General features: G+C 40.7%; 1 protein-coding gene across 2 annotated transcripts; it reads right to left on the reverse strand.

The window, feature by feature from the left end:
• Window positions 1–2,585: 2,585 nt before the first annotated feature.
• Window positions 2,586–22,131, reverse strand: LOC139662208 (neutral cholesterol ester hydrolase 1-like). Of its 2 annotated transcripts, none has more exons than XM_071540845.1 (5): window positions 21,995–22,131; window positions 11,683–11,905; window positions 9,046–9,115; window positions 7,725–7,896; window positions 2,586–6,520 (listed from the first exon to the last, which is right to left on the reverse strand). In XM_071540845.1, the coding sequence occupies exons 3-5, from the start codon at window positions 9,111–9,113 to the stop codon at window positions 5,900–5,902; spliced, it is 861 nt and encodes a 286-aa protein (XP_071396946.1). In that variant the 5' UTR covers window positions 9,114–9,115; window positions 11,683–11,905; window positions 21,995–22,131; the 3' UTR covers window positions 2,586–5,899. The 2 variants fall into 2 exon arrangements, with proteins under 2 accessions (XP_071396946.1, XP_071396945.1); XM_071540844.1 differs by lacking the exon at window positions 21,995–22,131 and adding an exon at window positions 14,303–14,869.
• Window positions 22,132–24,552: the final 2,421 nt, after the last annotated feature.

The raw sequence follows: 24,552 nt of genomic DNA on the forward strand, positions 1-24,552 counted from the left end.
CTGGTGTGTGCTGGATTACTTTGATATATTTTTTTTTATTTAGTCAAATTTTCTGCATCAGACGGCTTCCATCCCAGAAACAGCTGATCAAGAGCCAGATGTGATTGGCTGCTTGTTCAGCAAAGTGACACCAAAAAGGAGGGAAAGGGACATAGAGAGAGAGAGAGAAGAAACAGGAAGAAGAGAGAAGCAACAAGAGAGCAAAGAATTAATGTTAGTGAATTCAGCTGCTAGAATTAATGTTAGTGATTTGAGCTGCAGACTCTCATCTGAAAACCTTTTACCTTTTACCTTTAAAAATTACTTTTTAGAGGGCTAGGCTACTTTTACTTTTATTCTTTAAGTCAGTTGAACATCATGTGTTTTTATACTTTGACTTGACACTACGAACCATAATCCCTTATATTTTCATTAATTTACATGAATTCACCCCTTAATTCATGCAAAATCCCCTTAAAATTGGTTAAGGGAGTTATTAATGGAGGAGACCCAATGAAAACCTCCTTAAACACCCACTTCATTTTTGACTCCTTACGCTCTAATATAATGACAAATTCAGGGAGACAGGAACTTTCCATTAATAACTCAGGAATAACCCTAACCATACACAAAAGGCATAAAAAATCCCTTAATTACTAGTGCCATCAACCCATGAATAGATTCCTTAAAAACCCATGGTACTAGCCCTTACTTTTTTTTGCAAGCCATTGTTATTTTTAATGGATAATTAATGTTTATGTAATGGAGAAATTAAGGACATTTCAGGTAGAAAATTAAGAGGTTTGGTTTCGTAGTGAGAGTAAAGGATTTTAAATGGTACTTCAACTTTTACCAGAGTATATTTTCAGATGAGTATTTGCACTTTTACTTGAGTAAAGAATGTGTGTACTTGTACCACTTCTGATATACAGAACTTGTGCATCCACATGTGCATGTTCACCCCGCTGAGCGGTTAATTTCCCACAGCCAAACACGGCCGGTTTGGCAGCGAACACTGTGAGTGCTGCTGATGTGTTGTTGCTTCAGTGATCCGCCGCCCACACAGCTTCAGCTAATCAAGTCCTGATGGCCAATCGCACACTAATGGAGTGTGTTAGATTAGAGCAGACAAATAGCAGGCGAGCCCTGTGGCACTCCAGATGCAGGTTTGGCCACCGATGGCATGCAAACACACACGCTCACGCCTTAACCTACTTAAGTTCAAACACGTGGGCAAACACACACGCACACACACTGCTGTGTACAGTATGTTGCAATCATGTACGCAGTAACATGCACACACACGAAAACACAGCTATGTGTGTTGCAAGGGTGGAAGTAACTAATTACATTTGCTTATGTACTGTAATTGAGTTGCTTTTTTGTGTAGGTAGTTTTTCAAGCCAGTAATTTTACTTTTAATTAAGTATGTTTTTACTGTACTTCACTCCATTTTAAATCCCATCCATCACAGAACAGATTGTGTGTCTCTCCATCAGCAACAGAAATCAACATAAACTGACAAACTGTGGATCCATTCACAGTGAGAAGAGGAATCTGACTTTACTTTGTTTCTGCACTTTATTTTGTCATTTCTAATGTTTCCAGTGAAAAGAATCTAGTCTGAACTCTGTCCTCTCTCCTGTTAGAACCACATGGAAAAGATCACAGCTGACAACGTTCTCTGTTCTAAAGAGGAACTCAGGAACTTTTACTCTGAGGACATTTTGAATCAGACACTTTTTACTGTTACTGAAGGAGATTTCTACACCAGTACTTTTACTTCTACTTAAGTAAAATATCAGCAAAGTAACAGTACTTCTACTTGAGTAGGACATTTTAGTACTCTTTCCACCACTGGTGTGTTGCATCTGCACACATATACACACATGCACGTCCACACAGCCACATGCACACACATACACACACACACACACACACACAGAGCTGTCTATCTTGCAAGAAGCATGTTGCTGCTCACCCTCTTCTTACCATTTCTGATCATGTGATCTGATGGGTATGTTACGGTTTGTCACGCAATCATTTGATGGGTTTGGTTTCTGTTTCTCTGCAGGCTTTGACTTGAAGAATGAGTGTGTGTGTGTGTGTGTGTGTGAGAGAGAGAGAGAGAGGGAGAGGGAATAAACCAAGAAAGAAACAGAAAGCCGGTGAGAGAGCCAACAGGTTTCTCTAGTTCCAATAGCCGGCACTGCTGAAGATGCAGGTAGAACAGAGAAAGTCGAGCTGAAAGTAAAACCAGTTCTTCACCAGGATGATGGATGGAGGAAAATTGGCAAAAATCTTCCACTCTGGTCTTGATGTCTTCGTCTCCAATATAGCAGGCTCACAAAACACAATCACAAATCAAAACATCCCCCCTCTCCTGATAGAGGATGAAACTTTGAATCCAAGGATATAAAAAATATATTAAACAGTAAATCCGTCATATAAAAACTATTAAGATTTAGAGTGGTAATAAAATTTAGAAACTAAAAAGGGAAGAAAGGGAATACAAGACAGATGGTTCATAGGATAAATAATGTTTTATAAGTATTCATAACATTTTGCTTCAGCAGTGTGATGGACGCTGATGAGGATTTGGCGCCATCTCCTGTCAGTATGTGAAGACATTTATTCCAAAATGAGATATCAACCACAAAATAGAGACTGCTACCCCTAAAACATAATTTATGGAACACATTATGAAACATACTATATTTTAAAGGATAGTGGATAAGTTAATAAGTTGATAAAATATCACTTTTTGTGCCTGGATCCATATTTTAGAGATATTGACTAACTAATATATATATATATCATTTTGAAATTAAACTCTTCATTTTCTAGTGTGTGATTGCTGATATTCTAGTGGCTAATGCAAAAAGAAGAGACAAACCAAAAAAAACATGTCACTATAAATATATTATTTCATAAATAAATCACAAAATAATAAACATTTCACATGATACATGTTGTGCAGATACAGTAGATGGTCTCATTCAAAGTGATTTAAATTCCTGCTAAAATATAAATTCCGCTCACCCCATTTAACCCCATTACATCACATTCATCAATAAATATAATACCCAATACCCAAGAGGACTTTCTTCTCTGTGATTATGAGTGTGATGGTGATGCAGTACAGGCTTTGCAGTTGCGTCACAAATCTCCTAGCAACCATGCCTGGTGCCATTTTGGAGGTCGTTTGGAAAACTGGCTGTATGAAAATTATGACTTAATATACAGTATAACAACCAGGCTAGAAAAAGTCATTGGTGTGGATCCATACAGTAGCATAGTAACTAAAAGTGAATAGTGTGATAAGGTGGATTTGTTTCCAAATGTAGGTTACTGTGACACAGTAAACTGTCTTGTCTTTAGCCCTAGTCTCTACTCCAAAACATGAAGAGTTGTAGCTTGAGAAGAGTCAGCTTAGTTAACCTGAACAAACTGTTAGCTAGCTAACAGGAAAATAATTTTGTGAAAGCAACTAATGCTAATGTTAACACACAACTAGCCACTGCTAATGCTAGCTATTAGCCACTGACTGAATGTTGGCTAGTGTGCTAATCAATCAAAATCAGATGGATCAGTGATGAAATGATCAGTTCCCAGACAAAAACAGAAATTAACCATGTCTGTCTGATATTGTCGAGACGGCCAAGTTGTATCTGTTTAGAAACACAATTAGCTGCACTCTGGCACTGTTGTTGAAGAGCTGAAGACCTCCAATATGGCCGCCAGGGTACATCACCTGAAAGCCGTCTGTAGCTACAGCTGAGCTCTGTCTGCAACACCAAAGTCCCCATAATCACACTAAAAATATCCTCTAGACTATCATGGCTGTTACACCAATGCATATGTACTGACAGAAATGTTTCCATTGAAATAGTATACATATATGAGAATAAAAACAGGAGAAAACAAGAAATATTGCTATCTAGCTCCCTAGGTACCACAACAACTGGCATAGCAGCCAATAAATCACAGTTAGCCACTTTATGGGATTTATCATCGCTGCTGGAATGCATCTTAGATCAGTCATGTGTGATTGCTTGGATGAAACTACCTGTTTTATAACCCTATTTATGTATTATAACCTTATTTTTTATAGTGTAACCCTATTTAGTGCCATAACATTACAGAAACTATTAAAATCACACCACTATACATTCATGGTACATTCACTCTCAACAGGCAACACCATTGGTGTCCTATATCTATACCTAATTTTAAAATCCTGATTCATCGATGACTTTCTCTCACTCTGTCAGTGTAATCAACCACAAAGGCAACAAGTTCTGCTTCAGCAGCCATTATACAAACACCTCCTGTCCTAGCAAAGCAAAGACCTACGGCTGCATGATATTGACAAAAATAATCATTTTGCAATTTTCAGCTTTCAGTTTTGTGATTGCGATGTGGGTTTTGCGATACATGTGGACACAAGGTTTTCTACATAATTTCTTTTTCAACACTTAAACCTTGCATTAAGACTGGAATGCAGACCATGTAGAATCAACCACAATACACATTACGTCAAATATGGACATAATTTGCCGTTCCAGCAGAGTCTACACGGTCCACATTCCAGTCTTAGTGAATGTAGCTTTAAAAAAAAGTAAAAAAAAAAAAATATATATATATATTGTGAGTGTATGTGTGTGTGGAAGGGAAATACTTACTGAGTAAATACTGAGTTTGCATTGCTTACATTGCTTTCAGAAAGCCCCATCTTAGGAAGCTGTGTGAAACCATTTCCGTTTCCAAAAATTTGCAGCCTCTTGATATTTGGAATGGGTTAGGGTTTCAATATTTCAGTGTATGTTTTTAATAATTTTAAGCCCTGTAATGAATATTCTCAGTCCAGTGTGATTTGTGCAGTGTTTCTGCTACACTCTTTGCTCTGTATCTTGGGCCCAATGCCAAGCTGATCTGATGTGCAGAGGCTGTCAGTTCATTACATTAGATGTGGGTTAGGGATACATGATACTCCGTCTGCGGCCTCTTCTCTCATGAAAATACAGTAAATCTTGCATACATTTTCACAGCTATCATCATCATCAGTGCTCACCCTGCGAAACAGTGGTCTTTGGAGAGTAATGCTAGAGAACAGCCAGGAATGGTGAATACTGTCAAACATACAATATTGCACAACCCAGTTGAGTATACACAGCTGTGAACTCTGGCTTACTTGCACTACACACACACACACAAACACACACACACACACACACACACACACACACACACACACACACACACACACACACTCACACACTGTAACCTTGTTTGGTTCCAGTACATTGGATACAAGTTTAGGATATTCTCAATGAATGCCTTTGAATTCCAAAACCGTCCAGATTGGGAGCCAGTTAGGTAGTATGATATCATTCTCCAAAAGTTGCATTGAATGTGTGGCGGTTGAATTAAGCTCATATCGCTGTATGTAAGCTCCACTGTCTTTGGTTTCATTAGATTGGAGAGGTTTTGGTTTTGGTTTTGGTTTTGGCGGTGAGGACGCTTTGTGGTCTATTTGATTCTAGATCTATCGCCATCTAGATTTCATGACTCTATAGTTTCTTAGGCCATTTGGCTAGAGGTTCACAGATTTTCATTTACAACTCACATTTGTCTTGTTGATTGTGTTGCCATATTTTTACATCTAAAGCATTTTTCAGATGCTCTTATCCAGAGCAGCTTACAATCAGGCTTCAGTGTCTTACTCAAAGACACTTCAACATCAAACCTGTGACTTTCCAGGTTACAGGACGGTCTCTCTCTAGGCCACTCTGCCACCATATGGATTATGTTTCTAATACTCAAAGAGGTTTTCCCTCCCTGTAGATTCAACAGGATTTGTGAAGGACCCAGAGATTCTGCTCCAGAACATTTTTGGTCCCAGAAAATGTTTGGTTGTCTAGAGATTCTGGTCCAGCCAACGAATATAGTTGTCCATGCTCCTCTGTCCCACACTGGACCGCACCGGCAGGAACGCAAACACCATGCAACCATGGAAACCGTCCTCGTAGTGATCGCTGGTTACCGTGACACCAGCATTCTGCAGGCGCCTGGCGTACATCAGCCCATCATCCCTCAGCACGTCGAACTCGCAGGTCATCACGTACGCCTTGGGCGTCCTACCCAGAACCCCCTGTTCTGCCAGCAGCGGTGCCGCCCGCACGTCCATCAGCCCTGGAACTTCACCCATCAACCCCGGCGACCCTGTTTCCTTGACGACCGGCCGGAAATGCTTCTTGCGTTTGGCCGGGAGCAAAGCGGTCCAGTCCAGCTTGGAGCGGGTCGGGGCGGCGATGGTCGGCTGGTCCAGGGAGCTGTGGTTGTTAGCTAGCAGGAGGGGCTCCAGGGAGGCGTCGGCGCCCAGGTACTGCAGCCAGAAACGAGCCATGACCGGCCGGTAGAGGATGGGCACCGCCTGGTTCTGCTGGTAGGACGGGGTGTGGAAGTCCAGCGCCTGGAGAACAGGGTAGATCAACGCCTGGGCCTTGAACTTAACTGTTACATTGCTGTCTGATCCAAGCTGCGGAGACAATGGGGATTTAGATTAGGGTTAAACTGGTATGGGTTTTTGAAGGCCAATATCGATACCAATACTTTTAGGCTGCAGTCGCTGATAGCTAATATAAACAAAAAACTCACAAATATTCAGTGTTTCCCTCTGAATTTTACTCTTGTCAGGGTAGAAAAGCCTCTGAAACAGCATTTAGACCATCATCGGACACTAAAACTCTCCACTAAAACCAGACTAATGAAGGTTTTTTAGTGTTGGCAGCTCTTTGACCACCATACCTATTCACTGGTAGGGGAAACTCTGGGATACATTAGGCATGTAAATGAAATAAATGAATCCATAAAACACATAATTGAACTGTTAAATGAATAAATAAAATGTTAAAATAAAATAAACTTTAATTGCTGTGGTCTGGAAGTAACCTCCGCCATATCAGCAGAGGATGACATGACTGGACGATATCTGTTATCTTAAAGAAGGCCAGTGGGGGGGGGAAGTCATCATGTCGCCCCCTGCTGTTTGTGTTCAAAACTGGCCATCCAACTGAATGGGATGGTTTGCACATTTCGAATGACATTACATTAGTTGTGATTATACCTCTATTTCCTATAAAATTGATCAATATCTCTGTGTTTCAAATGATCTGGTAGCATTCAGATTCAGAGTCAGATTTTATTTACTCTAGACCACACATCATGGTATGGAGTACAAAACATAAAACAAAACAGCAGTACAATGGTAAACAACCAGAATAGATCTTTAGCACAAATTAAGTCATTTAAAGAGAGGCAGAACATTACTAAAAAATGCACCCAGTTTACATACTATCCTTGGTTTATCTGTCTGCAATAACAATATAAGTTTAAGCATAGACGGTTGGTTTACAAAGTATTTTGGCAGGTACTTCTTTCTATTCTCAACAATGCTTGTGTTTTTACATTCAAACAAAACGTGATATTCATCCCCTTAGACAGTTGTCATTGCATAAATTACAAAACCTTTTATTCCTTTCCAGACCTTTGTATCTTCCTATTATTTTGGGAATTCTGCTATTAGAAACTAGCCTGGCCATACCTCCTGTTTTCCCAAAGTAGATATGTTTCTTTGAACGCAACCAGCAGATGGTGCAAGCTGGCTCTTTCCCTCTCCCACCTCGGCCCCGGCGCTCAGAGGAGCAGTGATGCTGTGTGTGTGTGTGTGTGTTTGGGCGTACCTCCTGTGCCACGGCGGCAGCCAGGTTCCCCCCGGCGCTGTCTCCGGACACACACACCCTCTCCGGGTCGATGCTGTAGCGCTCTAAAACCCGGGCGGACAGGAAGGCTCGCGACGCCGCCAACGCGTCATGGTACTGGTCTGGGAACACCGCCTCCGGAGCGAGACGGTAACTATAGCAACAAGACGCCATAAGAAGACAGCACGGTTACATTACGTATGGCTCCACAACCCCTAACCCTGGCAGTGTTGGTGCTTTGCTCTACCTGTGGGGCAACACAGGAACACAAATAACCGATATGATTATTGACCCATTTGGGGAGAGTAGGGTTAGATCGATATGTGTTTGCTGATACTGTATATTGGCCTTTTACTAAAAATCAGTTATCACCCAGTCATGTGTGACCATAGAAATGATGCCACAAGTTTTTTTGATGGGTTTCAGTGGAGAGTTGCAGTGTCACATGCTGGTCTAAATCAATGGTTGTCAAGGCCGAAGGAGTCTGCAGGTTTTCGTTCCTACCAAACACTACAGCAGCTGATTTGGAGCAAAAACCTGCAGCCTCTCTGGCCTTTTGATGACACAGGATTGACAACCACTGATCCAAATGCTGTTTCAGAGGCTTTTCCATTTTGCTGAGTATAAAATTCAGGGGAAAACACTGAATCCTCGTCCTTTTTTGGAATTATTCGGCAAAAGCATGGTCAAACTTTGAGATAATTAATACTGACACAAAATATCAGATGTAGTTAGATCTTTGAAAGGATGTGCCTTCCCAGTATTTTGTTTGTGGTGCTAAACCAAAGTCATATAAGTTCCAACGTTGAATACCCAAAGGTAAAAAGGTAGCACACACACACAGATCTTCAGGACAAGTTGACTAATCGCAATTTCACCAATTTATTCTGGCCATGTCAACAAACATGCTAACGTTTTGGCCTAGTGGCCTTCATCAGAGCATGGAGGAAATAGAAGTCATGTCATTTAAATACAGAAGTTGGCAGGTGATTGGCTTAAAGGGTCACATGGTAATTAACTTCCTGAGGTTACAGGTTTTGTGATATACATTCTATGTTTCCATATTTTGAAACTTGTTCAGAGGAAGCATTTGAAACTGAAATCATCATTCAGTCCAGCAGGTGTCATTGTGTTGAGTGTTGAAATCCAGTACATCTCTCTCTGAGAGAGTAGTTTTGGTAGATTGCCCCAACGTTGGAACAAAATATCAGATATTGGCAGCTTCAATCCAAGCAAAGATCAGCCTTCAAAAATCGGTGCCAACTATTCAGTTTGTTCTGATCGGACAGATGCCCAAACTTACTCGACAGACATGATGACAGCATCCAGCTCCTCCGCCATCTTCCGGCAAAGAAGGTCGTAGGATCGCATCCCTGTAAAGCAGGTACATGCAGAGTGATACTGATATCATGTATACAGAGTATTAGAGTATTATACCTCGCTGGTTCTCAACCGTTTCGGCACGTCCCAAAACTGAAGCGATGTCTCCTCGTAGCCCCTGTTGTTACAGGCGTAAACATGCAGAATGGGGAACTTTGACCCCAAAATGATGATTTTTATTTTCCCTTTTCACGCTGTTTTACTGGATTCATTATTAGGAGAAGCATAGACATTTGTATATTATAATTAGATTTCTTCACATTGCATTACTCATCTACCAATACCCTAAGCTTCAGATCCTTTTAATGGATTCACGACTCAACATAATCAGGATGTTTGAAGCAAAATCTGAATGAAGATAGTTAGGACTGAAAAAATCCCTTTTTTTCTGACAGAAAGCAAAACAAAAGTGCAAATCATAAACAGGGTGACTACAGGTTTCTGTAAGTTAAATTTAAATCATTTTAAGACCTTTTTAATGCTAGTTCAAATAACATTTATCAAATTCCACCAAATTCATCCCCAAATAAGCCTGAGGAGTAAAAACACTAAGTATACAGTACAACCAGGGAAATTTTTCACTAGAAAAGCAGTGCAAAAGTAGAAAAGCACCATCAAATGCAACATTTAACCATATACCCATGACTGGAGGTTTGCATTGTGATGTGGTTGTACATAATGCAGCATGTTGCTACTGCTACCTGTGCTTCAGTTTCAGTTTGGCCTGAGTCCATCTCGTCTCCTGCTACACAGTGATGTGGTGACTTCAGCCAGACTCACCAGAAGTGTGATGACCTGAGCTACTAGTATTTTATTAACAATTTGGTAACATTTTATCAAGCTGTGTATTGTTGCTTCATGTTGCTTGCATGGCTATATGTGCCGAAATGGTGTTTGTTGTTGCTGTATTGTTGTACTGATGTTTTGCTGTTTCCTGTTGCTCTGCATGGCTTGTGTTCTGTCTTGAGAATTCTTGTTTTGTTGCTGTTGCTGTCTCTATGGCGTCTTGTTGTCTTCGTTCTTTATAGGTTTTAACACATCTCGCCAAAGGACTGCAGTTGAAAATTAGCCAGCTGGCTAACACTGGCAAATTTACAGAAATGATGATTAATGTGTGTTATACAGAAATACAGAAAAACCCCCCAGAAAACTCTGCGCTGTCTAGTGTTAAAACAATGCCAATATAATTTTTAAACTCCACTATCATGTGAACCCTGATGAAGACCTGCATACTTTAAAATCGAGTTAGGTGATTGTCGGACTATCCCATTGTGGCTATTTGTCTGTTTCTTTTTATTTTATGTACTTAACTTATACTGTTTATTAGCCTGGCTAACTGGCTAACCGTTTATACTGTTTTATATGTTGTCTGTGTGATTTGTTATGTGTTTTTGAGCTCTTGCACCCCAATTACAATGTGGTTCTACTGACTCTGACTCTGACTCTGTATAGGTCGAAACCGTGTTACAATAAAGGCTTTTTATTTTAACTAAGGTGACTTGTGCCAGAAGTTTTTTTTTTCGTCATGTGATGCTCAAAACCTTTTTTCTTCAAGAGCACCTGCGATTTTTTGGGGGTTTTATACAAGATAGAACATTCCTCGATCACACCACATTTTCCTTTTCACAAACTTTCATTACATCCCTGGTTCCATTACTGCTAAACAAACCTGACGAAGCCTGTTGTTCGCTCTACAGAAAACTAAACCTATCCCACTACTATAACTGGAGAGCGGTTTGTGTGTTTGTGTGTCCCGAGAGGAGAAGAGGAGAGGAGACAAGGAGAGGAGAGGAGAGGAGAGGAGAGGAGAGGAGGAGAGGAGACAAGGAGAGGAGAGGAGAGGAGAGGAGAGGAGGAGAGGAGGAGAGGAGACAAGGAGAGAAGACAAGGAGAGGAGATGAGGAGGGGAGGAGATGAGGAGAGGAGGAGGAGGAGAGGAGAGGAGGAGACGAAAGGAGAGGAGAGGAGGAGAGGAGACAAGGAGAGGAGATGAGAGGAGAGGAGAGGAGAGAAGACAAGGAGAGGAGATGAGGAGGAGATGAGAGGAGGAGAGGAGGAGAGGAGAGGAGAGGAGGAGATGAAAGGAGAGGAGAGGAGGAGAGGAGACAAGGAAAGGAGAGGAGAGGAGGAGACGAAAGGAGAGGAGAGGAGGAGAGGAGACAAGGAAAGGAGAGGAGAGGAGAAGAGGAGACGAAAGGAGAGGAGGAGAGGAGGCAAGGAGAGGAGATGAGAGGAGAGGAGAGGAGACAAGGGGGAAGACAAGGAGAGGAGATGAGGAGGAGATGAGAGGAGGAGAGGAGGAGAGGAGAGGAGAGGAGAGGAGGAGACGAAAGGAGAGGAGAGGAGGAGAGGAGACAAGGAAAGGAGAGGAGAGGAGAAGAGGAGACGAAAGGAGAGGAGAGGAGAGGAGACAAGGAAAGGAGAGGAGAGGAGAGGAGGAGGTTATAAATTCCAGTTATATTAATTAAAGACAATAAAGTAATTGAAACATGTTTGCAACTATGCTATAATACATTCCTAATTTTCCACAGCCTCCAAAATATTCAGAGCGGTCACTCACGTCCGCTGCCGAGGGCCCATCCTCCACCGTGGAAATATATCACGCCCCTTTTCGTCTTGTTCCCGCCCTTGGGCTGGAACACCCGGGTGGCCACGCCCCCCAGGGCGGAGTCGGACACGCCCACGGCGGCGCAGGAGCGAGCCTCGATCACCTCCACCCACGACACCACCCTGTTCAGCAGGTGGACGCGGTGACACACGCCCAGAGCGTGGGCCACGTCGCCCTGGAGATACACACACACACACACACACACACACACACACACACACACACACACACACACACACACATTTATATATATATTTGAGAGCTTGATAAAACCGCTTTCTCCTTTTATGCACCTTGGGCATGGAATGAGTTGCAACATCCCATTACCTTAGAAGCACTCCCTTCTTGGAATACCTTTAAAGGTCTTTTACAAACTGGCCTGAAGGAAAAATGTTGCTGTTTTATATAACCTTGACTTGTGATGGACTGTGTTACGGATATCGATGGTATGGCCTGTATGCTTCTCTTCCCTTACTGTTTCCCTTGTGTAGCTTTTATGTATTATATGTGTTCTACCATGTGAGATTGTTTTTTTTGTTTTTTTTATGTGAAACTGTTTAAGCTGCCATCTTGACCAGGACTCCCTGGAAGAAGAGATCCTGTATCTCAATGGGACCTTCCTGGCTAAATAAAGGATAAATAAAGATTTTTTTTTTTACATACTTTTCATTCAACTTTATTTTATTTACCCTTTTACATCACTGTCTCTTTGTGTTTAACTGTATGCAAAGCACTTTGTAAACATTGCTTTTAGAAAATTGCTATACAAACTACATACTACTACTACTACAACCAAGACTGAAACCACTACTACTGTACTACAACTACTTGGAAAATATTACCTATTCTTCAATCATAAGTAAAGAATTTCTGAAACTGGAATGGATTTCCATGAAATTTGGTGGACAGACCGGCGTTGGACCAAGGAACAATTCATTAGTTGTTGGTGATGATCTGAATCTGGGATTATCATTTTTTTACCCATAACTATGAAACTAACAGAGATAGAGACTTGGTTCCAAATGCTAAGGATATGTTAATTAATTGAACTTTAAGTGATAGGAATGATGTGTTCAGGTGTAACAGCAAGATAGAGAATTGTTCACGTTGGCGGATGTTTGTGCTCTCCGAGTGCCTTCTAGTTGCATGAATATTTTGCCTATAGTGCAATTTGAGCCTCCTATTATTTATTATCGACTTGTTACTTAGGCCTACATATATCTTCAGATTTATTTTTTTTAAATTGATGGTGATTGAACTTTTAAGCCTCTCCCTGCCATTGTGTAAGCAAGATAAGCGTCTATGCAGACCAGTGGCATAACAGTATAAGGTGAAGAAACAAGACAAAAGTGTGAATGTGTGTGTGTGTGTGTGTGTGTGTGTGTGTGTGTGTGTGTGTGTGTGTGTGAGTCAAAACTTGTCCTACTGCATTCATGTGTGTTAGTCGGGTGTGTGTGTGTGGACTGGTAGTGCAGCCTTAAGGAGAGCAGCTTATGTTGAGGAAACACTTTTGTCTAACTCTGGTGAAATTAGCAGGTTATTGAGGAATTACAGCTTATGGTCACACGTGTGCAGCCCCCCCCCGCTCTGTGCACGAGGCGTGTAGCGGGGTCAAAGTTCACAACTACTGCCAACGTAACATTAGACTGGATTACGCCATCATTTATTACCGTGAACAAAGATTACTATCCCTGTAGTAGTTTACAGTGGAAACCTGTCTTCTTCTTCTATGTTCTGAGTATGTTTTTGCACTGCTGTGTGTTGTCGGTTCAGTTTTTGACCATGACCAGTGACCTGCTCATGTGGCAATAAAGATTATGTTCTATTCTATTCTATTCTGTTCTATTCTGCAATAATCATCTCTATTTCTGTAATACTCTGCTCTATTTTGTTCTGTTCTATTCCAATCTGTAATACTCAGCCCTGCTCTATGTTATTCAATTCTATTCTATTCTATCCTGCAATACTCATCTCTATTCCTGTACTACGCAGCTCTATTTTGTTCTGTTCTATTCTACTCCATTCCAATCTGTAATAGGCTACTCAGCTCTGCTCTATGGTATTCTATTATATTCTGTTCTATTCTGCAATACTCATCTCTACTTCTGTAATAGTCTGCTCTATTTTGTTCTGTTCTATTCTACTCTACTCCAGTATGTAATACTCAACTCTGCTCTATTCTATTCTATCCTATCCTGCAGCATTCAATTCTACTGTATTGTATTCTATTGTGTAACACTCTGCTCTATTCTATGCTAGTCTATTCTGCTCTATTCTATAATACTGTTCTCTGTCCTGTTCTGTTCTAATACTCTGCTATATTCTGTGCTAGTCTAGGCTATCCTATCCTATCCTATTCTATTCTATTCTATTCTATTCTAAGTGAATAGACCGATATATTCTGACAGTCTCTCCTCCTGTGTCTCTCTATGGACTGTTCTAATTTTCTAATTTTCTATTTGTTTTTTCCAACCAACACCACACATGTTGTAACCGTCCAACACCATCAACCTGTCCGACCGGTAAATCTGTTTATCTCCTGTCTCTCTACAGTTGGTGCGTCTTTTCTCACCGCATGCATGAAGCCCCGGAACAGCGCATCCAGCAGCATGAGCTTCCACGGCTCGCTCACGGCGCTCGGTAACGGGAGGTAAACGTAGTAGGCGGCCGCCGACAGCAGCACGGTACCGACCCAACGGAGCCTCATCACGGCGGCCAGTACCGTACCAGACACGGGATACCTGCCCCCGGCGGTCGGTAGTTTCGCAAGGGATCGCGTCGGTTTTCTCGGGGATCGACCCAGAAACGCAGAGTAGTGAACCCTGATTTCAAAATAAAAGTCCGTTTGCCGTTTACCGTCGGCCTTCCCACGGCGCCTCATAACCGGTATGCAGAGAAAGTGGTCTTATTTTGAAATGCGGACTTTGACGTGCGATTTCTGGAAGTGACGCAGGGTTGAGTGTTGCGTAAAGCGGTAGTTGCCAAAGGGAAATGTAGTTCCTTAGATGCCACATTCAGTTATATTGTATAAGGAAGCATAGTTAAATATGTTAGATTTAAGTCCCTTTTAAGACTGATTTTTATGGTCTTCTCTCTACATTTTATCATTACATAGGCTATTATTTTATTGTTCTTACTTCTGCACTGGTCTTATATCGCCATCTGTTGACGTTTACTATTATATAGTCTACTGTTGGTTTTATTGATCTTACTGTGCAATATTGTTTCCATTGTTTTCCTTTTTCCCTGCTGTTTTTTTTATTTTTTTTATTTTTTTTACTATTGTTATGTTTGGCTGCAATTATTATTATTATTATTATTATTATTATTATTATTATTATTATTAGTAGTAGTAGTAGTAGTAGTAGTATTCGTGGTACTAGTAGGCTAGTAATAGTAGTATTAGTATTTATTCATTATGACTATCATCTGTCCTATTAAATGTTAAGAAAGTCTTGATACTGATTGTGTGATTTTTGTGATCTAGAAAAAGAGTGTTTTGCACCTTTTCTTTCACTGTATAAACACCAGAATATTCTGGATTGATAAAATCAATATCCTTAAAAGAAAACTGTGGAATTAATGTAGAGGTGAATGTTTTTTATGTCATACTATATTTTAGACAAAAAAAAAGGAATGAAAAATCTTAAAATTTACACAATTTACAATTTCCAATGGCCACATTCCATATGCAACAGAGCTCGCTTGTCCAATAATTAACCACACCTCTCTTAAGGCTCCCACCTGTTTCAAATTAATCAATGAGGAAAGATTGGACAGTTTAAAAAGAGTTCCAGAGTTCACTTTTTTTTATTAAACTGGTCCACTTCTATAGGTTGGTAGGAGCTGGGTAAAGGTTCTTTGCTTTTTCACATCAGATTACAGCTGTGGCTGAAGCCATGGGCTTTCTTTCTCCTAAGGTAACATTTTTGAAGGACTGTTTTGTAATGCATCAAAACTGTCTACTGTCACTAAAGGTGTGTGCATATATATATATATATATACATACATATATATATATAGCATTGGATCCTGGATCCTGGGCCTATGCTGAGAAGCATGGAGATTCTCAACAACCAGTTCCAGGCTACCAGCCTCACTCCAGTGGCTCTGGTGACACGAAAGAGGAGTCCTCATGGAATAATGGGCTACTTCCTGTTTATGGTTCAAGCTCAGGGTCTCAAAATGGTTATGTCTACAACATTTGAGTAGCTCAATCAATGACATAAAACCAGCAGTTGAAGCCAGCTCTGGAAGTTATATCTCCTCTGACTTTGGAATTAACACCCTTAAAAGCGCTAGCCTTTCTGACCAGTCGGGTTCATATGCTAGCGAGGGAAGTAGCTATAATGGAGGAGTTGTTGCCAGCTACAAGCCTGAACATGAATCTGAAGAACCACATACCCAGTGGGATCCACACCCTCAGTACCAACCTAGCTATCCCCAGCAGTTTAACTACCAACCGCAGCAGGTGCCCCAGCAGCCCAGCTACCAGCCACAGGTTCCGCAGCAGCCAAGCTGCCAGCCCAAGCAGCCGCAGGTTTCTCAGCCTAGCAAGATTCTTGACAGAGTCCAATATCAAGATGTGCTCCAAATGGCATGAATGTCACATTGCTTGATTAAACTGGTTGCCAAAAATGACTCTGGCTTCTTTCCCTCCACGTTTGGACTGGCTGAAGTTTATGGTTACAACCACAGGGGGAGTGGATATGGCCCTGCTCAGGCCTCAAATTTAGGCCCAAGCCCGGTCCGGGCCCTAAGGTTTATGAGAATTCTCAGCCCGAGTGTTTTTTTTTGTTGTTTTTTTTACTACATATAAACCTAATGTGTTTGATCAATTTCGAATAGCTTATTAAATCAACACCATACAAAACACTTCCAAAGCATTACCAGTATTAAATGTGTCAGTTCAAACGGTTGAGCTTTTTAAGAGGATCGGAGCCACAACTCTGGAGATACGCATGACTTCTATTTTTGACGGACTACTACGCATCCGTCTGTTACATATTTTAGCAATATAAATGTATATAAATAATAGTTTGCTTATTGTAGTCATTTATCACCATGTCAGTTAAGAAAATAGAGGATAGGCCTACATGAATCAATATGTTGCTTAAATATACTGTATGATGGAGATGAAGTTATCCATGGAGAGCCGCTGAGATGCTTCTACACTGAACAAAAATATAAACACAACACTTTTGATTTTGTTCCCATTTTTCATGAGCTGAAATAAAAGATCTAAGACTTTTTCTATGCACACAAAAGGGTCAGGCCAGAATGCAGGGCTCTACTATAACCAGCCAAAATTTGCATCACCAGCAGAGCAATTGATAGGGTATGCAAGTAAAATCTCATGAATTTGAAGCCTTCAGTTTCTCCACTGGAAACTAATCACTGCTTTTCTGTTTAGGCACTACAACATTGGAGATACTTCCAAGACTTCCTTCAACTGATGAGCCTTTTATTGAATCTCTTGTCGAATAAAATCCACTTTGCATTCTACTTGGTGGCTTTTTTTTTTTTTTTTTTTTGTCACATTACTTGGCTAGCCTGACCTCCTTGGAGGTTGTTCCAGAGCCTTTTTCCTGGCCGGAAAGGCTTGGTCACCCTTTGTCATTAGTCTAGACTCTGGACCAGGCAAGAGGCCCCTGCCTGAGGATTTCGGGATGCGCACAGGCTCATACAGGATTAAAGGCTCAAATGTTGGGCCATGAATTGCCTTAAACATTATTGGTAAAATCAATTCTAAAACATTCAGGCACCCAATGTAGGATGTTAACATGGATAATGAGATCTCTTGTTAAAACAAAGAATAGGCATGCTCACCTCAAAACTTCAACTTCTTAAGGTGCCGACTGGAACAGAAGCTATATAGAAAAATGTCTGCACATGTGTATATCAGTCTTTGTGCAGCAACAGTAACTGTAACATAGGGAGCTGTGTGATATTACAGTCTTTACACCTGATGGTGTTGCTTTAAGTTTGACCCCGCCCAGCGATGATGCTTCAGTGTGGATGTTCCGGGGTACACCTGTGAGCTGTGTGTATGTTTTTGGTAGCCTCTTGTTCTGCTCAATAAAAGGGTTATATGCTGCATGATGATACGGTCTCCCTCATCAGTATCTAAGGCCAGTATAAGAGCACGACAGTAACGTACGCATTTCAGCCCTCAACCTTCCTGAGCGTTATCATTTCCCTCAATTATCAATCATGCATAAAACATAAAATGCACTAAATATATTTACATATACAGTCATCCATATGAAAACACTCGGTCACATTTTATAGAAGCAGGACAATGTTAACTCCTCATTCAAGCCTTTGGGATACTCGGCCTGTAGCTCCAATAAGCTTCTCTTTGAGGTTTTCTGTCTCCTCCCCTCAGAGGCAGAACTACCTCAATGCCCTGAAAACATAGGGTGCATCCCAAGTCTCTTATTTGATATTTCCTCGCTCCTCGATCCTCGCTTGAACCGGAAGTCGTTCTGGTCCGTCATTTTGAAGGTCGTCCCAAAGCTCTTATTTCTGCTCCGAGGAGCGAGGAGCGAGGAGCGAGGAGGGATCTCTGAGGAGCTATGAGCGAGGATACACGAGAGCAGCCTTCCCAGAAGACTTTCAGCTGAACGCCATGACGTCAATTCTCCGCCCCTACATCTGGCAAATTTGAACGAGATGGCAGAGAAACAGTACAAGTGTAAATGCCCGTTATTTTATGCTTTTTGATATATAACGTTAATGCAAGAACATGGGGAACCTAAATTACGTTTATTTAATCCACAACCCGTTGTCATGCAGAAATGGACGTCGCTTCACATGACACTTCAGAGGAAAGGACGTCTCATTTCTCTAAAAACATACAATTTCCTTGTTTCCTCTCTCCTCGCATGGTTTCCTTGCATCTCTCCATGCATCCTCGGTGGGAGGGACTAAGACGCAAGGGAAAGACGCAAGTGAGGGAAACGTGGATGCAATTTAAGAGACTTGGGATGCACCCATAGTCTACAGACCTCATGTCCAGTAGCAGTGAAATGTCTGGCAATGGGAGACCGCTCATCTGTTCTTTATGTTCTATGCACAGTTACTGCAGACCCTGGTTGTTTATAAAAATGGGTCACTCCCACTAGGGAAATAGAAATGCTGAGGAAGGCCGAGGACTGAAACGCATACGTTACTGTTGCTGTTGAAGCCTGGCAGCTGAGATGTGGACCATCTGGAGTCTAAAGATTTTCTTTTTTCTAATAAAGACTAGCAAAAAGGGCATTAAAATATAGGAGATAAAGGTATGCATGATCTCTGTGTCATTAAAATTTAATTAACCTGTTACTCTAAACATGACTGAACGTGTTTAAGTTGGGATCAAATAGGACTCCAAAATTTCTTGCAACAAATAATGTTGTGTAAAGAACCAAGAGATGGCAGTATTTGTCTACATATGTGCTGAGGGCCAATAACGAGGTTCAGTTAATCTGGATTTGTTTGACATCCAATTTTTCACATCAGCGAGGCAGTCATGCAGTGAACCCAGCTTACTAAGGTCAGTAGGCTTTACTGGAAGGTACAGCGGGGTGCATAATGATGAAAAGAGATGACAAAGTGACATATACAATGAGTATAACATTGGTCCCAAAATTGGCCCTTGTTGCACACCATGCTTAATCAAGGACAAGGAAGTGGAGATATAGTTTTTTCTGATTGCTTAGGCACTATCTTTGAAACTACAGGCTATTTTTGCAAAACTCTACACACTAACCACAAAACCTTACACCAAACCAGCAAAACATTATACATCTCTTGCAAAAGCAAACAATTCTTGCAAAACTCTTCAAACTTTTAAAAATACAGTACAGTTTGCGTCAATACAGCACACACAAACCATCATTTGAATAAGTACATGAAGCACCAACTACACACTGATAGTATAAAAGAAAAACACTTGTGGCTTTTGCTTTTTCTGTGTGCAGGGCATGGCAGTTTGCAATAAAGTTTTGTCATACATGTAGTAAACATACATACACACAGGTATCCAAATGTGTAAAGTGTGGATGTGTATTCCGAACATAACACACTATCAATACAAATAAGGGGAAAAAGTTGTTTTTTTTTCTCAAAATGTTCTACAGTAACACTCCTCAAACAACAAAAGCGCAGTAGAAGAAAACAAAAACATTTGTGCTAGATACAGAACAGAACAGAAAAAAAATATCTATCTGGCCATCAATTTACAGTGTTGCTAGAAGTGTGTAAATTGCAAACTGAGTGTAAAGCAGAGAACGTGCATTCAGTTTGGCACACTTGGTAAATGCATTGGCTACAAGTGTTAATGGTTTCAGAGATAGTGCTTCAAGAATCACTGATAGTGTTTAAGCATTCAGAAAAAACTGTAATGGACACAAGTTTCTGTTCATCAGGTAAGAAGACCAAAGCCTGACGGACCTGGTACCGGGTCCACCCCACCCCCCTAGTTACGAAAAATCGCGATGGAAGATGGTCTATTAATAGAAGATATGAATGTTATACTGTTTTGAAAACATGGGGTCTTCAGCTTTCAGAATCCGTAAACCAATTGTATGTTGTCCAAACTATGTCTTATTACTAAGTATTTTAACAATAAAGTCGTACAAATATAAACTTCGTAAATATAAGAGCAAGTTGTGATCAAAAGATCCAGGATAATTTTCTTGTCAGTCTACAATAACATGCTTGGTATCACTGGAAACTAGAAATTCTGAAACGTAGCAGTCAAACTTCACATTTACAGTCATACTGACAAAAATCGATGTTCTTGCCAAAATATTTCACCAAGGCTTATGTTATTTTCGCCAAAAACAGCAGATTTGAATTACTCATGTTTCTACCGTAAATTTGAGACTGTTTCTGACTCATAGTGATCTTCCGGGGATTTTCACCAGCCATTTCAGTCTAGACAGACTGGAGCTCTATGGTGGGAGCTCTGGCTCTTTGTCGCCATCTGGTGGTCTATTGCTCTGGCTCAGACGAAACTGAGGATAGGTTACTTGGCACTGAGGACCCTTGCATTCTCCATTAATCTGCCTGTATAGCATGGAGCTCTTCAGTCATATATGAATATTGATCAATATTCACTGTGTTTATTACTATTTCAATGTTTTTGGGAGATGTATATATAGTAGTCCAAAAATATGCAAATAAGCCTTATGGTTGAGAAGCTATTCCTGATTCATTTTGGGTATGTTATTTTAGGCGTTTTTTTCCTAGGGCTAGGGCTTAACAGGTTAAGGGCTGTCCCCGACATACCAACCCAATGCCTCAATCTATCAGGATACTGTGATCAATGGTATCAAATCTTTATGATACAATGTGGCAGCAGTAGATATAGTCATGCTGCTTAACAAAAAATGTGGCCTTTTCCCCTATTAATCTCCTAAATTTTTTAAACACAACAAAATGTGGTTTAATTTAATAATTATTAAAACAAACAGAATCACTACTGGCTAATTGGACGTGGAAATGTAAAACGGTCTAAATTAAAATCCAGTGACAATATCTTCAGTAAAATATATAACATTATCCTGCTAGGATTGTATCATAGAAATTGCAGAACATGTTATGCTAATTTTCCATTTTTAGGAACTAAAAACTCTCAACTATTAATTGAAATAAGAACTGCATAGCAATTTTAACCTTGGCATTAAAATTTGATTCATTATAATATGATTTTTATGATCTATTAATGTCCTAAGTTCCGGTATTTATTATTACTTGACTACAGAATACATTTAAATGTACTATAGTATTACCTTTTGTGTGAAGGAATGTTGTAGCGTGCAAAGACTCTGCCAATAACAACAAGGAGGTTTGGAAACAACAGCAAACCATCTTATCTTCATGTTTTTGAACAGAGATACCAGTCTTGTAGCATATTTTACATTAAAGAGGTGACATATCTGTTGATAAGAAAAACCCCTTTGCTGGTAACTGAAGCATATTAGCTTCCACATCATGATTCAAATTTCTGTCATATTTGGTCAGCTCTTGTATCAACACATCTGTCTTGCTCCATGATGCACTGGACTCTCCTGCCATGCTGTATAGCTACTTGTTACAAGTGTTGCGCAAGTTACTTCAATAAAGTAGGTATTACATATTCCCAAAATTACAGTAATATGTCATATTACTGTAGAGAGTAATATCTATCCATCTTCTACTCATCTGTGTCAGGGTTGCGGTTGCAACTGGGCAGCAGGGCAGCCCAGATGTCCTTTTCCCTGTCAACTTTCTTCACCTCGGTTTCGGGTTCTGCTGTGGGGTCTCCTCCTGATCAGTCATACTCGCCCCATCTCCAAAGGGAAGCATTCGGGTGGCATCCACCAATGTGGATCAGCAGCGGCTCAACACTGACGTCTTCCCAGATCGCTGAACTCCTCACCCTGTCACAAAGAGTCAGACCAGCCACCCTGCGGAGAACCCTCATCTCAGCCACTTGTATCTGCAATCTCATTCTTTCAGTCACTACCCAAAGCCAGTGACCATAGGTGAAGATTGGCACAAAACTTGACGGATAAATCGAGAGGTTTGCTTGCTGGCTGATTGTGGTGTGATATAACGCCTGCATTACTGCAGCCGATGCACCCAACCGGTCTTTAATCTCACAATCCTTCTTACATTCACTCATGACTAAGGCCCCGAGATACCTGAATTCTTACACTTGGGGCAGCTGCTCACTTCTCACCTGGATGAGGCAGGCCACCTTTTCCCAGGAGTAGACCATGGCTTCAGACTTGGAGGTACTGACCCTCACTGCGACTGTGTCATACTCGTCTGCAAACCGCTCCAGTGTACACTGATGATCATGGCCTGATGAAACCAAAAGGATGACATCATCTGCAAACAGATGGCACCCTATTGTCAGCAAACTGGACATCCTCCAGACCTTGATGCATCATCCCTCCAAATTTCATCAAAATTAGACTAGTGTTGTAGCAGTTATGGTCTTTCAAAGTTTTAGATGACTTACAACGACCCCATTTGGACAATCAATGCAATTTGTAAAGATAGCTGGATTTGTGTAGCATGTTTCATATCAATCAGACCCATTGTGTGGGCTAAGTTAACTTGGTAGGCAGCAGTATTCTGGGGAAGAGTTTTTAGGCCAGGGTGGCAGGAGGGCCTTTACCCTTATTAATCTCCTAAAGTTATTAAACACATGAAAATGTGGTTTCAATTAATAATCAAAATAGTACATAATGTCAGGGTTCCCTTTGTTGCGAAGAAATCATTCTCCAGGGCATTTTCAGGATTGCTATTGATCAAATGGTCCATATACAATGTGGCAGCAGCATGCTGCTTAATATATTTATATAAATATGATGGGAGACCAGTTTCCCAGTAAATGATAAGCAGCACATTGATAAATCATTATTGCCTTGTCCATTCATTATTATTAAAACAAACAGAATCACAAAAACCAGTGACAATATCTTTAATAAAATATGATACAGATAAGGCAAGATGAATTAGGCAAACATTCTCTGGCTAGAACTGTATCATGGTTAATGTGAGAAATTGAGTGAAATGTTATACCAATTTTCCATTTTTAGGAATTTGTGGATGTTTTTGGAATTTTCAAATAAATGTAAAACATCTTACATATTAAATTAAACATGGTTAACTTCAAGTGTCCAAATTCTGGCATGTGAAACCATGACAGCTGAGTCATACACACACAATCAGCTCGTTTGTCCTCTGCCACACCCAAGATAATTACATCCACAACAATCTGGATGTTTCCTCATTAGATGATGGTAACGTCACAGTTGAGTTTACCAGCTGCTATTTATATAGGTGTAGCTGGTTATGTAGTGCATTTTATGCTGAGATTCTCCTTTAAGAGATGTGGCAGAACTGGTTGAGGCAGTCCTGGGTTTTCCATGTAAAGACTGGTTGACTCATTTCAACTCAAACTTCATTTATATCAGTTAAGTGGCTGGTTCAGCTCTAAATATTGTAAAGTTCCGATTACATGTGTATCTTATCTAGTTATGGAATAACAATTTTTGGACTTCAGCCTGGAAATTGAGACAAATATCACAAAGGTGAGTATATAAGCTTTTAACTTATCTGGCGGTGTGGGCACTAGAAGCCATCTAACTAAACATCGAACAAAAAGTTCGGAAATTTGTGTTTGGTAGATGAGCAGCACAGCTGAGTATGTGGGTTGCGCTCATGTAAAATTTGCCAAATCTTCTCTGCCAATGCCAAACAGCTTATTCTGCTGTTGCTATTGACTCTTGTTTGCTGTTGTTTGGTGGATTGGATGATTGAAGTCTATCAGTAACAAGGAAGAAACAAGACATATTGGCAATTTTACAATTTATTCATTTAACAAACAGTCAGGAGCCTCAGTAGCGTGTGGAAGAACCATACACAGCCACAACAGCCTGGCACCTCCTCCTCATGCTGGTCACCAGCCTGGTCACACACTGCTGTGGGATGGCATTCCACTCCTCAACCAGGATTTGTCACAAGTCAGCCAACGTGGTTGTGTCGGTCACTCTAGCACAGGCCTATTCAATTGGCGGCCCGCGGGCCACATCCGGCCCAGAAGCAACCTCCGAGTGGCCCAGCGAGCTTGAATTAAATAGGCTATTTTAATAGCGATTTTAATATTTTAATTGTAATATTGTTTTTATAAAAATTTTGACTCGTTTTCACTCGTCATGAATTTATTTCCTCCGTGGCAGAAAAACACGTTACACGAGCCTTCAGAAACTCCTGCAGGTTAAACTGATCTAACGAAACACTTTTGGGGCTGACTGACTCTAACAGACTCACTATAAACAG

Source organism: Centroberyx affinis, unplaced genomic scaffold, assembly GCF_046629955.1.
Source record: "Centroberyx affinis isolate AG114_WGS23_722 - 3 ecotype Tasmania unplaced genomic scaffold, CSIRO-AGI_Caff_v1 ptg003733l_1, whole genome shotgun sequence".
Lineage (NCBI taxonomy): Eukaryota > Metazoa > Chordata > Actinopteri > Beryciformes > Berycidae > Centroberyx > Centroberyx affinis.

Excerpts from the sequence above, each read along its gene's own strand:
- LOC139662208 (XM_071540844.1), bottom strand. The coding sequence starts at position 14,611 with ATGAGGCGCCGTGGGAAGGCCGACGGTAAACGGCAAACGGACTTTTAT. Across the intron at positions 9,116-11,682 it reads ATGGGCCCTCGGCAGCGGAC|GGATGCGATCCTACGACCTT; the intron begins GTGAGTGACCGC and ends CCTGCTTTACAG. Across the intron at positions 6,521-7,724 it reads CTGCCGCCGTGGCACAGGAG|CTTGGATCAGACAGCAATGT; the intron begins GTACGCCCAAAC and ends TTGTCTCCGCAG.